General features: G+C 29.3%; 1 protein-coding gene across 1 annotated transcript in view; it reads left to right on the plus strand.

Annotated features, from left to right (window-relative positions):
- LOC129989257 (acetoacetyl-CoA synthetase-like) overlaps positions 1-16460 on the plus strand; it is a 33437-nt gene extending 16977 nt beyond the window's left edge. The window contains exons 10-18 of the mRNA XM_056097648.1: positions 446-523; positions 857-1046; positions 3413-3535; positions 5387-5500; positions 7108-7233; positions 8800-8869; positions 10701-10759; positions 15033-15235; positions 16271-16460. Of these exons, the coding sequence (XP_055953623.1) occupies positions 446-523; positions 857-1046; positions 3413-3535; positions 5387-5500; positions 7108-7233; positions 8800-8869; positions 10701-10759; positions 15033-15235; positions 16271-16402 (1095 nt within the window). The 3' untranslated portion in view covers positions 16403-16460. The remainder of the gene's footprint in view (positions 1-445; positions 524-856; positions 1047-3412; positions 3536-5386; positions 5501-7107; positions 7234-8799; positions 8870-10700; positions 10760-15032; positions 15236-16270) is intronic.
- Positions 16461-16938: the final 478 nt, after the last annotated feature.

Raw genomic sequence — 16938 nt, forward strand, 5'->3', positions numbered from 1 at the left:
GATCTCATAATCAAGAGATTGTGAGTTCGAATCCCGCTAGAGACAATGCGATTCACAGTTTGTGTAAATATTTCATTCCTTGATTTTATATTTTCCTTTATTTCATGTTCCAGAAGATTCTGAACATTTCTTTAGTTTACCAGACAACTGTTCTGGACTTTTCTTATTGTCCCCAGAAAAGTATTCTGGAACTTTCCCTGTTAGTATAAAAGCAGAAGATCTGTCAGTCACTGTGTTCTCAGTTCAGAGTTGAGTTAATAAATTGGCTTAGCTCTATTTCTTGTGTGTGTCATTGAGTTCCACACTAAAGTATCTACGCGACAATATCAAAATGTGCTTGCATGAAAACATTTTGTTATATTTTACAAAAGAACCATTTATAACATCAGAAGCGAGAATTTTTATTTACCTCTATATTTCTTTAATCATATATTTGTAATTACAGGGTCTAATCGAAGTAGCTAAAGTGCACTATCTGAACAGAGAGCCTAAAACAGGTCAAAGTTACCTTTCGATGTCTCCAGTAAGTTGAAAAAAAGCATTTCATTTTAATTAAGCGTAAAAAATGTTATTATTTTCTATCATATACTTTTTTTAGTATATGATTTTCATTCATATGCTTTCTTTCAATAATTTCCTTCAATAGAATGCTCTACAAATCCAAATTCACCCCCCCCCCAATGATTTCAATTCTTACTTCATATGCCACTTTTACCTCCCCCATATATAAAAAAAAAACACTCATTTTAGAAAGTTGCATCGTAGCTCATTTTTTACCATGATTTTAAAGTTTGAACTATATGTAAAAAAAATGTTGATGTGATATATTTGAACTTTTAATGTGCGATTTCTTCAGGTAGGTTGGGCATCCTGGAATATGACTTCCGCATATCTTTTCACTGGGATCACAGTCATTCTTTATGAAGGGGTTCCATATTTTTTGAGTCCAACCTATCTTTGGGACCTGATCGACAAATTTCAGCTCTCAACACTTTTTCTCTCTCCCAGCGTTTTAGATGAGTTGGAGAAAAGAAACTACGTTCCGAGTAAGTGATACTGTAGTAGCCAATGTATACCAAATGAAATTTGTACTGCTTCTTCTAAGCACTAATGAATTTCTCTTCTTACTGCTTCTTCTAAGCACTAATGAATTTGCCTTCTTACTGCTTCTTCTAAGCACTAATGAATTTCTCTTCTTACTGCTTCTTCTAAGCACTAATGAATTTCTCTTCTTACTGCTTCTTCTAAGCACTAATGAATTTCTCTTCTTACTGCTTCTTCTAAGCACTAATGAATTTGTCTTCTTACTGCTTCTTCTAAGCACTAATGAATTTCTCTTCTTACTGCTTCTTCTAAGCACTAATGAATTTGTCTTCTTACTGCTTCTTCTAAGCACTAATGAATTTCTCTTCTTACTGCTTCTTCTAAGCACTAATGAATTTCTCTTCTTACTGCTTCTTCTAAGCACTAATGAATTTCTCTTCTTACTGCTTCTTCTAAGCACTAATGAATTTCTCTTCTTACTGCTTCTTCTAAGCACTAATGAATTTCTCTTCTTACTGCTTCTTCTAAGCACTAATGAATTTCTCTTCTTACTGCTTCTTCTAAGCATTAATGAATTTACTTTCTTACTACTTCTGAGAAGATAAATTTAGATGGTGTGTGTGTGTGTGTGTGTGTGTGTGTGTGTGTGTGTGTGTGTGTGTGTGTGTGTGTGTGTGTGTGTGTGTGCAAGGGGTGTTGCCTTTCTAAAGTTGGGGTGGTAATGCGCGCTTCAGAGCTACTTTTTAAGCGAATTTTGTTAGTTATAAATTAAATGAAATGCCGGCATTTATCAGCAATAGCATATGAAAATATTACATTAAAAAATGATTTTTAAGCCTTAAAATTTAAAAAAAAAATTTAAAGATACCAGGTTTTTTAATATATAAATTCAGTTTTTATTTTTATTTAATTTTTTAACGAGATATTTTAAGTATATTTTCCAAAAAATGTTTTTCATACAAAATAAAAAATTACCTTCACGAGCACATTACGATTTCTTGGAAAAATGTGCATTTTTTAAAGAAATTTTTATTGGATAATTTGATGATATGCTGCAAAAATTGTCAAAAAAAATCTATAGTGCATATAAGATTACAGTGCTGAATAATTCTACTTTCTTTACTCATATTACTGAAAAACATATTTGGTTTCAGCAAAAAAGTATGTTTATATGAAATTTAATATTTTCAGCTTATATTTAAAGTTCAAATTTAAAGAGAGAAAGTAAGAAACATATAATATACACTTAATAGAATGCCCAGAGGTAACTATATTAGTACAAGTTATATAACTATCAAAATTTGAAGCTTAAAAATATTTTGCTGAAAAATCTATTAAGAGGCCAAGCAACACAAAATATTGAACAGAAAATTTTAGCAAGCAATAATCGCCAAAGGCGGCTAATATGTTTAATAAATGCAACATAAATTACAAGATTTCGTTTTTTTAATTTTCATTTAAAGCATTTTAATGCACTATGTGCATAGTAAATTTCGGGAAACAAAATATCCAATTTTAAAAATTCATATCAAGTATTCATATTGGATGGCTTCTATTAGAATATTAAAATGCAAAATTTTGATCAAGAATATTAAAAACAAAAGGAAAGCTGTACAAGCGAAAAGTGATGATAGAAATAATCTAATCAATTTGAAATTTCAATCACATTTATATTTAAACATTTTCTGAATGTTTAGAGCTTTTTTTTATTCATGATAGTGATTGCTATTTAATTTCTTTAGAACATTAATGTTAGGACTTTTTTTCTTTTTGAGTTTTTGTTTCGACGACCAAAGTTTTGCTAACGATTTATTTTTCTATATCGAAGAAACATAAAATAACATTTTTAAAAACATGTTCCTTATTATATTTTGCTATATTTCCTCATTATGTATGCCATGGAACCTCAAAATATTTTATTCTCAAATTCACCAAAACGTCGGGCTATTTTATGGAATTAAAATTTAGTTAAAGCTGACTGGCTAACCAAAATGAGTTTCTGAAAATATTTAAATATAATATTATCATTTGAAACACACTACATTTTTACTTGTATGGTATAAATGAAATTAAGTAAAAGCATGTAATAAAGAGATCATATGATGATAAAATTAAAAGCAGCACTTTAAAAGAATTCAAAAAAAGAAGAAATCTGTTTAAAACAGTTTAATTTCCGAAAAAAAATTGTTTGGAAAGGGAAAAGATATAATTCAAGTTTTTTTGTGGCTTACATTTAAATATCAGAAATAAAATTCAGAAAAATTCTTAGCTTTCACAAACAGCTTTTCTAAATTTAAAATATTTATTTTTTATCTATTCATATTAACATGAAACTTTTGATGCGATTTTTATTTTTTCCTCCTTACAGCTGAGAAGCATAGTTTGGAATCCCTCTCAGTTATTGTCTGCGGAGCAAGTGTTGTAAAGCCAAATAATTACGATTTCGTATACAAAAAGATAAAAAAGAATGCCATTTTCTTCTCTGGCTACGGTAAGAAATTTCACAATATGTATACATTAGAAAAGAATTTGCTGTAAAGATCGTAATATAGAATAAAGATCGTAATATCGTAATGTCAGAAAGTATTTAATATATAAGGAATCTAGAACTGTAGAAGTGGTGTTTTCACAATTTATAGAAATCGAATCCACTTCTTTTTTTTTTAATTCAGTATGTTTTTATTAAATATAAAATAATCACATATTGTCTCAAAAGTACAAAACTTTAATTTAAGGGTAAAAAAAAAGTGCATTTTCGGCTTAATTTACTTTTAACTGATTTCCTTAGACTAATTTTTTTGCAGGATATTTTATTAGAAATATCAATAGCTCCACATTATTTAAATAAAAAAACTGTTGTATTTCACTATTTTATTTCCTTTTCTACACAGTTATTTATTCATTAGAGATTTCGCACACATTTCAAAAATTAGGTATAAGAAATGCCCTTTTTTCATAAAAATATTTTTTCTTGCAACGATATTCAATAAATTTATAATCGAAATTGCAACTTAAATATCATTTTTTAACCATTTACAATTCCAAGAACATAAAGGGATAATTTCTAACTGGCTAGATTAAATCTCAAATAGGAATTTTAAATAGCCTTTCAGGAAAAGGGAACTCAGAAGTAATTTTACAGTAGAGTTAGCCAGCGACAGAACAGAAACACCTTAATTGAACTTGTGATTATTAAAATAAGAATTAAATTCTTCAAGAATTGTGTATTGAATCTTTATAGTATTCTTAACATTTTTCAAATCTTTAACTGTCAAAATGGTTTATGTTATTTTAATCTCGTTTTTAATTAAATGTTTAAAAATTACTTTTGTATATTCTTCATAAGCACACGCGCTAACGAGATTTATTTGCTAGTAAAACTTAAGTTTAATATTCGATAAACTATTTACTGCAGTTGAGAAATGCAATGATGAAGTACTACATTAAACTAAATTAAATAAAATTTTAATAATAAATTTAAATACTAAATTATTTTCATTCTTAAAATCCTGAAAAATACTAAAAAATTTGAAATTAAAAAAAAAAATATTTAATGATTAAGAACTTTATGAAAATTAGAAATTTTATTCTTGTAATTCTTCTTGAATAATATAAAACCTATTCCTTTTATAGAATTGTTTTTATAATGTATATAACAAGGCAATTGACTTTATTAGATATATTGTGATATTTCGAATTGTTTCTTTACAATGGATCAATGGAGTTTTCTCAAAAATTGTTTCATTTCTGAATTTTTTCCCCATTTTTGAAAAAAAAGTACCAAGGAAATGCTATAATTTTAATTTCATTTGAGAAAAAAAAGTCTTTAAATCTCAGAACATCGCGAAGTTTAATTCTGGAAATCAATCTAAGCAATATGAATTGAATTCATATTCCTAATTTTTTCCCCTCTTATACGTTTAGACGATGTTTTACCGAAAATCATTGATATTACAGTGATTTTTTCCTACAATCAAATTAATATAAATGAAGCTGAATTAAAACATAGCGACACGCAAACAAAAATGTTGCATTCAAATGATTTTAAGGCATAAAATCAGTGTCAGAAAATATCTTTCTGTAGCATTTCCTGTGGCTATTAAAAATTCCCAGTTGCACTGTTTGTAATAAATATGAAATTCTTTTCAAGAATATACGAATGAAATAGCGAACTGTATTAATCTTGTCAAAAGGCAGAACCTTTACTGGCCTTCACTTTAAGATACAACATTCGCTTATTAGTAAACATTAGGGCATGAAAGTTTTATTAAAATATGTTACTAGTTTCAGAAAAATCTTAATATCCGATTACTTTTAGACTAAATGTGTGCATTTTTAACAGGTTCAACTGAATTAATGGGTGCATGCATGGCATTCGATGCAACGTTACCCATATACAGAGGTGAAATACCCTGCCCAACCCTAGGTTTCGATTTGGATTGCCTAGATGATTCAGGTATTATTAAATATCCATATTAATTATATATTATAATCCATATCTCCTCATCACTCTGAAAATAGGATTGTAGGATTTAAAGGCGCAAGAGCCATAGATGACTATACTGCGCCAGATACATGGTTAGAATAGAAAAAGCGTGTCTTTATGTAAAATTAGAAACGAGAATAAAAATTGGTAAAGAAGCATTAAATAAGATGATATAAACCAATTTCTTTAAAAAATTTAAAAAGATTTTTGTGGGGATGTTCCCTTACAAGCATTTGCATGTACACTGTTGAATCATTAAAAAATCGTAAACGATGATGATTAAAAACAGGGCATTCAATTAAAAGGTGAAGAACCGTTAAAATCGTTCGGCATCTGGAGCAAAAAGGAGCTCGATCGCCTAATAAAAGATGTCTGTGTGTTAAACGAGTGTGACCAATGCGAAGTCTAGTCAATTTGACTTCGAGCTCACGCACTAGAAGAGCAGCCCATAATGTAATTGTAGGTCTAATAAAATATAATTTATTACTGTACTCTGAAAATAGGATAGCACACATAAGCAATCTTAATATAAACTCCTTTGAATATTTTAATTCCAATTAAAGGCACTATATTATTTAATATTCATTTAATTATATATTATTCAACAGCTAAATGATTTTGTTACCCCAAATTTGAAATAATACCGGATATTTTTCAGTAAACTATTATAGTGATTTTTTACTGATTTTTTTTTCTTTTTCTTTTTGCATTTTTAACACAAAGATTTTCACATTTTGAGCTCCAAAGGAAATATTATTATTATATATATATATATTCAAATATTAAATGTTTTCATACCAGTAAAGAAACATTGTCAAGAAAATCAAGTAGAAGATAAAATTTCCTTGCGTTTCCGATGGTTTTAAATAAGGACAAGCGTATGCCCCACTACTATCTGATCCCTCATCTGTTAGTAATGCATTGGATTCTGTTTTTGTTACATTCTAAATAAATAATGTAAGTGCTTAAAAAGCTTATAGATCATATCATGTCACAGACATAGGTTAAAATTATTCTCGAACTTTTACTCCTCTCACAATTGTGGAGTTAATTCTTATTTTGAAATTCATCGAAACAAATCTAGTTTAACTCATTTTCGCATGTTTCAATTTTCTGTTATTTTAATGCTAGTATTTTAAAGTCGGGAAAATTTTTAACGGCTCTAGGGAGTTTGAAATTGTTATGGAATTTAAATGACAGCGACTTGGAAAATGGGTATCTGTGTCATATTATAAAATTTACAAGACAAACGCTACATCGATAAGTTTATACACTCATGTACCTGCAATATAAACTTTAAATTCTTTTATAAAAAAAGATATTTGTAATAATTAATAATTTGCAAGTTGTGAAGCATTGTATATTAAATTGAAGAACATGATTAAGAAGTTCATAATTAAAAGAAATGTTTTTTTATTTTTGACGGTGATAATATTCATAACGTTGTTCAATTAAACAACACTTCAGACAACATATCTATATAGGAAATTGGTGTATAAATACTGTTTAAAATCTTTAGACACTTTATGTCCGAGTTTCAATTATTATAAAAAGAATCTTAAAATTTTTTTTTTCAGGAAATAGTGTCTTGGGCGAAATCGGGGAACTCGTTATTAAGAAGCCTGCTCCGTCCTTACCTCTGGGATTGTGGGGTGATACAGACGGTTCTCGGTTTCGGGAGACATATTTTTCAAAATATCAAGGTATGTGTAAAGATTCAATTAAAAAATAATCATGATATATTTCAAAATTAATCTTATTCTTTTGTTAAAAACAAAAGAAATAATGTTTTGTAGTTTAAGGATATTTCGTTTGTAATTTTGATTTCTATGAAGGGTGAATGAAGAAATATGGGAAAAAAATGTATACAAAATCGGGATGTAATTCTGTAAATGTATATAATTCTGTCAGCTTTCTTATAAGCACAAAGACTACTAGTTTTTAACTTGCAAATTTTATTTTAGTAATTTCTAAATGCAATAAATTTTGAAAATTCTAGCAATATTAGAATTTCATATTAGTTTAACACTTACGACAATCTTCATCCATTTTCATTGTTGAAAATCAATAAAATTTGAAAAAATCGACTAAATAAGCACATGAAAAATTTGAAAGAGGCTTGTACGATACATTTCATAAAAATATAACATTTTCTTTAATATCTTGTAAAGAGTGATTTCTATTGCTTTAACTTTGTTTACACGATTCGTTTATTGCAAATAGCCCAGGCATACTAGTAACTCCATCTGTGATTAGAAAGTTGAACGAGAGAAACTGCTCATCTCTCTGGCAAGATTCTACACAATAGATCATCGGATAAATATCGATTTTTTCATACAACAGTTTTAGTATATATAGAATAAGGATTTGTAATTTTTTCTGATAATCCTTTCACGAAAAAGTTGACCTTTTTTTGTGTGTGAATTCGATAAATACTCATGCTATGAATTTTATAATTCTATACCGAAAGAATAACTGAGGTATAGCTACAAAAAATTTTATTAGCTCTTATGCTGAAAATGAAATCAAAAAAGAAATAAAAACTTATAATGAAGTATTCTTTATGAAAATTAGTTTAAGCATTTACCTAGAAGAAATTTGTCTACAAAAATATAATTTATATATATATATATATATATATATATATATATATATAGTTTTTTTTCGTTAAACAACATTTTACCATTAAATAGAAAATTCTGAAAATAAAATGTCTGAAGTTTCACTCCTCGTCAACTACATTTGATCATTAAATAGAAAATTCTGGAAATAAAATGACAAGTTTCTCTCCTCGTCAAGAACATTTTATCATTAAATAAAAGATTCTGGAAAAAATTGAAGTTTCAATTCTCGTCAACAACATTTGATCCTTAAGTAAAAAATTCTGGAAATAAAATGACTCAAGTTTCACTCCTCGTCAACAACATTTGATCATTAAATGGAATACTCTGGAAATAAAGTGACTCAAGTCTCACTCCTCATCAACTACATTTGATCATTAAATAAAAAGTTCTGGAAATAAAGTGACTCAAGTTTCTCTCCTCCTCAAAAGTTTTCATTAGGAACTAGGATTGTGTAATATATAAAATTATATAAAAATATAATTGAATAAAGGATATAGTTTTAGTCCCAAATTTGGTTTATTCCGTTCATTAATGGTATTTTATTTTTTACTTTTTCTGCGCTAGCTAGAATTATTACTTTTTATTCTATTTATTAATATTTTTATAAATTAAAAAAAATTAATCTTTTTTTTTGTTGCATTTTAGATGTATTTGCTTTGGGCGACTTAGGAATTATCAATCCTGTAACAAGAGGAATTATAATTTGTTGTAGAAGGTAAAAAAATTCTTAATCATTGCTTATATATCTCAAAATATGTTAAAATATGTTTATGATATACAAATATGTTAATGAAAATTAAATTTCTTTCTTACGAATAATACTTCCAATTTTTTAAAAATAAATATAAATCATTTGCATAAAATTTCGGGATAAAGATAGTGGTTACATCTTTTTAAAAAAATAAGCTCACAAGAATAAATTTTAGCTCGCCTCCTCACATATCTGATGTGATACTAAATGCGGTCAAATACAGATTAACGTTTCATCACACAAAAATTGTACGCGCATACATGATTATCTAACAACCGAATTCGGATTTAAAACACTTTGTTTTGAGCTCTGAAAATCAAATTTTGTCGCAGCATCAAACAAAAATTATCGATTCCAAAAGGAAATACAGAAAAGAAAAAAAAGAAAAAATTTAATTCTGAATTCTGTTGTTTTGGTTTGGTTATATTAACGTCCCGTTTGAAGCAACACTAGGGCTATTTTGGAACGGACCTCGTAATTTTAAACCGCGGTCAGATGACGAGGACGACACCTGAGCTGGCAGCCCCCTCTCTCCACTCCACGCCACACCACACCAGTGGGAGGATGTTTGGCTAGGATGTTTAATGTGCACCAGACCTGCTTACACGACGATTCTTCCGTGCAATCGGATCTGTTCTGAATTCTGCTAAGCTGAGATTATAAAGCGAAAAAAAAAAAAATGTCAGTTATTTGGTGGAAAGAAACGATTCCGGTTGCTTATACAACTATACAACCATCAACTTTTCAACTACTTTTTTTGAAAGCTGGAATTAGTCTTCGAAGAAGTATTGTAATATTCTTTAATCGATGTTATGTAATTTAGAAAAAATGACAAAAACAGTTTATTTTAATTTATTTACTAAGCCAACGAACAGTTTTTTCCAATTATTTTATGATATTTTAACGCTTTCTAAAGGCCATGGGAAGTATGCTTCTCACCAAATTCATCAATCCATGTAGGAAGTTATGTAGGTTGGTATAACAATTTTTTCAATAAAATAGAAACTTAGGTGCTTCCTTTCTCACACAAAATTATATATCTCAATTTTTTACTTAATTAGTAATTAACAGAATTAAATAAAGTTAAGCTAATACACTAAATGAATCACTTTTCCTAAACCAATCATAATTCTGAAAATATTTTAATACTCCATCACTAGAAAAAGCATGGCCTTTAAAAGGGTTAAACTTCCTAAATTGTGGATCCTCAATCCATGTGGCGTCTTTGTTAAGAATAATAGAATTATTAAAACTGTCACAAAGCTTTTGGATTTCAATTTCTTCAATAGCTTAAAGCAGAGTTAATAGAGAATGCAATTTTAAATCAAAATCTTATTTAGAAGAGTATACATTATAAAATAATAAAAACAACTTAATATCATTATCTACTACTAATATATATATATATATATATATATATATATATATATATATATATATATATATATATATATATATATATATATATATATATATTTGTTTTGTTTTTTGTTTTTTCATATTTAAAGGTATTATAAAAGTGATAATTTGACAAGAAAATACGTTTGAAGATATTTCATGATTTTCTTAAGGAGTTTCATATTTTTCTCAAACATATAATAAAATATACATTATTCTTAAAATAAGACTTTACATATACACAATTTAATGAAAAAAATGCTTAAAATTTTTAAATTAAGCCTTTTTTTTCGGCACTTATCAAGCATTTCTATATTATATATATATATATTATATATTACTTTTAATAAATTTAATATTTTTATATATATATATATTTAAATTCTTTATATTTCAGTGACGAAACTTTGAAACCAAGAGGCGTTCGTTTTGGCAGTTCGGAAATTTATAACATCGGTAAGTAGGAATGGTGCTAGCTATCATTGTATTTGCTGGTACGTACTTACTTTTCTAAATAAAATCTAATAGCGTCTTAGTAAGGCAAAGGTCGGAATTATATATTTTTATAAATAAATTACCTTAGTAGCGAAAATTTTAGTTCATATACATTGAAATACAACTGTCGATTTTAAAAAAAGTAATTTTAAGTAGTTTTTTATAACTATCGTTAAAACTTCCCTTTTTCAACTTACGAATTATTTACTTTTGTTAACATTAACACTAGTACTGATGTTAAATATATACCTAGTTTTACCACATCAGCCAAATGATGGACTTTTGATTATCATGGCTTTCGTTGTAACTTTTGGCTTAGTCCATGTAAATAAAATAATATTTAACAAAAACAACATTTAATATAATAAGTCATTAATTATTAATTTAAAAAACAAGAAAAACAGTTTGTATTTTCATTTATAGGATATCCAATTAGAGCTTTTAGTTCTAAATTGAATCATAATCGAAATAAAATAGATCCCATTATTATGGCTGAGGAACACTTTGGATCAATCAATACAATTTCATATAGAAAATGTAATTGAAATTTTTCCAAGAAATGTCTGAAAGCGATGTATAAATTAATGGATATACGTATTGATGCCCATTATTGCATAGACGATCCATAAAATATTTTTAACTCTGAAATTGCTGAAGCCATCATTTTGACGGGTCTTGGTATAAACAGGTATAGGTTATGCTGATTATGGATGTTTCAATGGCTGAGTGGAAATTGAATAGGCATACTTAATTGTTGTTATATTTCATTAAAAGCCGTTATAAAGTTCTTGAACAATACATAAATACAAGGGCGTTCAAAAAGTAAGTTACACTCAAACAATTAGGTTATAGATACTTTATTGACAAGTCCGCTACAATACAATATGACACACATACTAAATAACATCCCAATCGCTAGAGACATTTGTCGGAACGTAGCACTAATATTTCAATGCCCTGACTATAGAAAATCGCTCCTTGGTCCTGGAGTCAGCTTAGAACAGCTGTCTGAACCTGGTCATCGTTGGTAAATTAGCTTCCACCCAAATGTTCTTTGAGCTTGCCCAATACGTGAAAGTCACAAGGCGCCAGATCGGGACTGTAAGGTGGATGCTGCCAGACCTCCCATCCAAAACTGCGAAGCATTGTGTGGTGCTTGCCTTATGCAGTCTTGCATTGTCGTGCAAAAGGACAATACCTTTGATTAACTATCCCCTTCTCTTGTTTTTAACAGCTTTGCTGAAATATCTTAATGTTCTGCAGTACGACTCAGCATTGATGATAGTGTCCTTCCGAATAAACTCGGTGTAGACAACCCCTTCGCAATCGAAAAAAAAAAAAACAGTAGTCATGACTTTACCCACTGATGGGGTAACTTCGGATTTTGTTCTCACAGGAAATGATGTGTGCCTCCATTCCATTGACGCTTGCTTCGTTTCTTTGAAGTGATGCACCCATGTCTCATCGTCAGTAATGATACGACTTAAGAAATCATTACCTTCCTCAGAATAATTTTGAAGGAATTCCAGGGAAGACGCAAACTTTGCTCCTTTGTGTTCGGAACTCAAAGAATAAGGAACCCATCGTGAACACAATTTGCGATAATCCAGTTGGTGACGGACGATGGAATAGGCATTGCCAACGGATATTCTCAAGTCCTGTGCAATGTGTTCGATGCTCACTCAGTGATTGCTGAGAATAATGTCTTCCACCTGCTGCACCATGTCTGATGTGCTCACCATCAGACATCGGTTAAGTCTGTGCGACCGTCTTCGAACTGCTGGCACCATTTCACAATGGTTGGACGTGACATTGTATGTGTTCCATACACTGCCAATATTTCGTTATGAATTTTTGTACTCGTTAAACGTTTTTTCCCACAGAAAACGTACCGTCCCGCGTACTTCAACGTTGGGGTAAGTTTCCAGCTGACGTGCTATGTTTTTCTCGTACTACGCAACAACGGTTTTCACTATCCGAATGAAATTGCTACCGTTGTAAGTCGTGGAACTCGATTATCGTCTGCTCAAGCTAAGCTTTTGTTTCGCCATGACGCCATCTGTAAAGGAACAAGTGCAACTTATTTTTGGTACTCCCTTTGTAATGTATCAAAATTTTTAGGCAAGAAACTTGAAAACCGTCAAAATGACGGTCTTTGGAGTTCCAGTGTTAAACTAAACTTTGCTAGCAAATTTTATATACTATTTTATTCGCATACAAGTATAAATTTTGGAGATGAAATGATAAAATTCCGTTTTTGATAGATTTTTCCTAATTTTGTAGAAAAAATGACCTTAACGTTATCGAAATAAGGAACAAGTAAATTTAGGAATGTAAATATACTAGCAAAATTAATTTTTAAAACAATTTAATGTTTAATTTTCAATGAGCTTTCGTTTTGGCTCTCAGTCATTTAAATCAATTGAATACAGCTCAATATCTGAGGGAAGTACCGAGAATCCAGAGCAACTCTTTTTGAAACCAGAGCTCTCTACTGTCATTAAAACTAACATTAACATTAAACATTAATTATGTTAACTAACTATGTTAGTTAACATAAACTATGTTAACTAACATTAACATTGTCATTAAACACACACACACACACACACACACACACACACACACACACACACACACACACACACACACACACACACACACACACACACACACACACACAACAGGATTACAATACAACTAATTAACATACATATATTACAAATGAGTGTTTACATTTTTATTTCAACTACTTGCTGTCACTACTTCATCAAACCATTGCAAAATTTAAAACTGACCAGAAAAATATCTATTAATTACTATATTTACAAAATATAATGTGTTAATGCTAATTCATTAAGTTTTAGTTTCAGTTATATTAACGTCCCATTTTAAAGCAACGATAAAGCTATTTTGGAACGGACCTCGTAATTTTCAACCTCGATCAGATGACGAGGACGACACATGAGCTGGTAGCCCCTCTCCGAACTTCCAGAAGGACCTTTAATCCCGACGGATTTAACGTGCACCAGACCCGCTTACACAACAGTTCTTCGGTGAAATCTGGCCTTGAACCTGTAACCCTCCGGTTTCGAAGCCGAGACCTTACCACCAGGCCATTGTGGCCCAAACTCTTTTTGAAGACCAGGGATGTCTGTTGTCATTAAAACTAAACATCTTTAAAGTTAAATCCTCCAAACTTTAACAAAAAAAAATCGGTAAGACTACAGTACAATTTGCATCTATTGCTATTGGGTGTTTAAATTGTTTTTTGAATCAGATGTTGTAACTACTTAATGAAATCTTTGCAAAATTTGCAATTGAGCAGAAAAATGGTTCTAATGTATAAAAGTACGATATTTACAAACCATAATTTGTTAATTCTCATTTATTAGAAGAGATAATTTAAAATAATAGATTTAATCGATGTCAATCCTACATTAAAAAAACGGATTTGTAACGTTTACTCTGCAAGGATATTCCTTCCCGCTGGTTTATAAGGCATATGATTTAATCCGAATGACCGGATTAAATCATATCCGCGGCAACATTATCGTGAATTAAAGTTGAGTCCTCAGGGCCATCACCGACTACGATACAACCTTTCCAGTAGGAAGTACGTCCCGTCATCGGTAGGAAGTAGCCGATTCACTATACTTCTTTCCCACTTGGGTGGCGAGAGCCAATCACCATGCTGGAAGTTCCTCATCCTCATATCTGAGCCCCCCCTCCACACACACATACTGTGGTAGGGATTTGTGACTAAGGCCCCAAATAAAATATTGAAAATTGCATTCAGTAATATAATTAATATTATATTATAATAATCAATAATATTATATTATTGTATTATATTCTCAGTATATAATTAAGGAAAATTCATCAAAATGGAATATTTAGGGAACATTTTCCAAAAACTTGTCTTAAATATTCCTTATTCTGAAACTCATGTGTGTAATTGTAGCATATTTGTGTCTATCTTATATTATAATACATCTTTTATTATTGCTAAAATATAAAAATATGTAATTAAATAAATATATACCATATTTTATTATTTTTAATGAATTTTATGTAATAATAACGAAATAATCATATTCCATTATCTTATATCTTATTCATGTATAATCATTCATGTATATATATCATCTTCATCTCATATCTTATCTCTTCATTATCTTAATCATATTCATTATCTTAGAATATATCTTATTTCTTTTTTTTTTCATAACAGTGAATTTATTCCCCGAAATCCGTGACAGTTTATGCGTTTCACAGTACAACAAAAGTAACAACGAAAGGGCCGTCTTATTCGTGCAAATGAAGAAAGGCTATTCTTTCAATGAAGAATTAGTCGACAGAATTAGATTGGAAATAAAGAATGGCTTATCAGATGGGCATGTTCCAGAACTCATTTTGGAAACGAATGATATACCGGTAATTCAGTTTTTCTTATTACGTTTTTATATTTAAAATTACATTTGTTATGAAAACATATAAATCAAGGTCATTTCGATCATTTAGTAAATGTCAATAACTAGATTGTTAGTTCTTTCCAAGCCAAACATTTATATTAAAACATGAGGGAAAATGCTTTGGGGAGGGAAGTTCCTTTGCCATAAATTGAAAAATATGTCTCAAGAGCCCCAAATTCAATTTAATGCAACAAATCTTAAACTGAAAATTCCATAATGAATTGAAAAATTTTGCAATTAATTTTTTGTATTCCTCTCGCTATTAAAAACAAATTAACTCACAGCAATTTCCTTTGACAATATTTTGAAAAAAAAAAAGAGCTTTGGGCTCCATTTTGATTTAAAATATTTTGCTTAAAGATGCATAAAAATTTATTTCATTAAAAATTTTTTACTTAAAATCAATATTCCATGACTTTTTCGCTAATCAATATAATTTGGATACATTAACACCCCGTTTTAAAGTCCTCAAGGGTTATTTTAGAGCGGAGCTCGTAATTTTGAACATTGGTCAGATTGATGAGGATGATACCCAAGCTGGTACCATCATTACCATTATATTCATCAGAGAGCATCCAGACACTGAAACAAAAGTCTCTTTGAAAGATAGACATTTTTACTTTAACAACTATGAGAAAATCTGATACTCAGTTGGAGAATAATCTGTTGAATAATATTTACGAGAATTCTAATCTCTCACTAAGATATTTGTTACTTTATCACTTGGAAAAACAATCACTTGTACTAAAGATACTCTGGTACAATGTATACAGCTACCATCTTTAGTTAGCGGTTAACAACATCTTTAAACGCCTTTACAAACTCTATAAAAAAATATAAACTACTAAGCACTATGGACATTTATCGCATTTTGAAACTTTGCTCACTTAATGCTTAGATTATTAAATTTATTTTGAGTACTTTCATCTTTTTTCACTTTTTATTTTCAAATTATTTGTATTTTAAATAACTTACAATTTCCTTTATTACATTTTAGCACAACATGAATGGGAAGAAAATGGAGATACTTGTGAAGAAAATAATAAACAACATGCCTTACAACGCAGAAACGGTTGCAAATCCACAAAGTCTAGAAAATTATAAAAATATACCACCATACGAAGACTGAGGGAGTCATGCTTTTTGAGGAAGTGAAAAAATCATTTCCTAAAATTGTTTTCTTCTGTACAAAGAAATTAAAGTATTTATTTCAAAAAAAAAATCTTGTTGCATCTAATGCCATTTATATCTTTACACACATCCACTTTAATATTTATTTTAAAATTTGATAATTGATCGCCGTCTTACCCAACATTTTTTAAAGACATTTGTATATAATAAAATTGACTACAGGATATACAATTATAATCTTATGAGCTATGGTGTGCGTTTGAACATATAACCTAAAAATTACAAAATTCTGGATTTTATATTAACATGATAAAAACATTTATGCCTACTTTTATTCAAATTTGACATCCAGATACTTTGGAAAAAAAATTTCAAAATTCGTGTTTTCTTTTGTTGTTCTTTCCGTATTTACAAGTTATTTTACTGTCTTTCTATTTTTCAAGCCTATGTATATTATGTATTTATGGAGTCGGTTAAATACCCGGTCATATCAGACTAAAATAAAAATAGCGATTTCTACTGACAGTTCAAAAC

This window comes from Argiope bruennichi, chromosome 10 (assembly GCF_947563725.1).
Source record: "Argiope bruennichi chromosome 10, qqArgBrue1.1, whole genome shotgun sequence".
Lineage (NCBI taxonomy): Eukaryota > Metazoa > Arthropoda > Arachnida > Araneae > Araneidae > Argiope > Argiope bruennichi.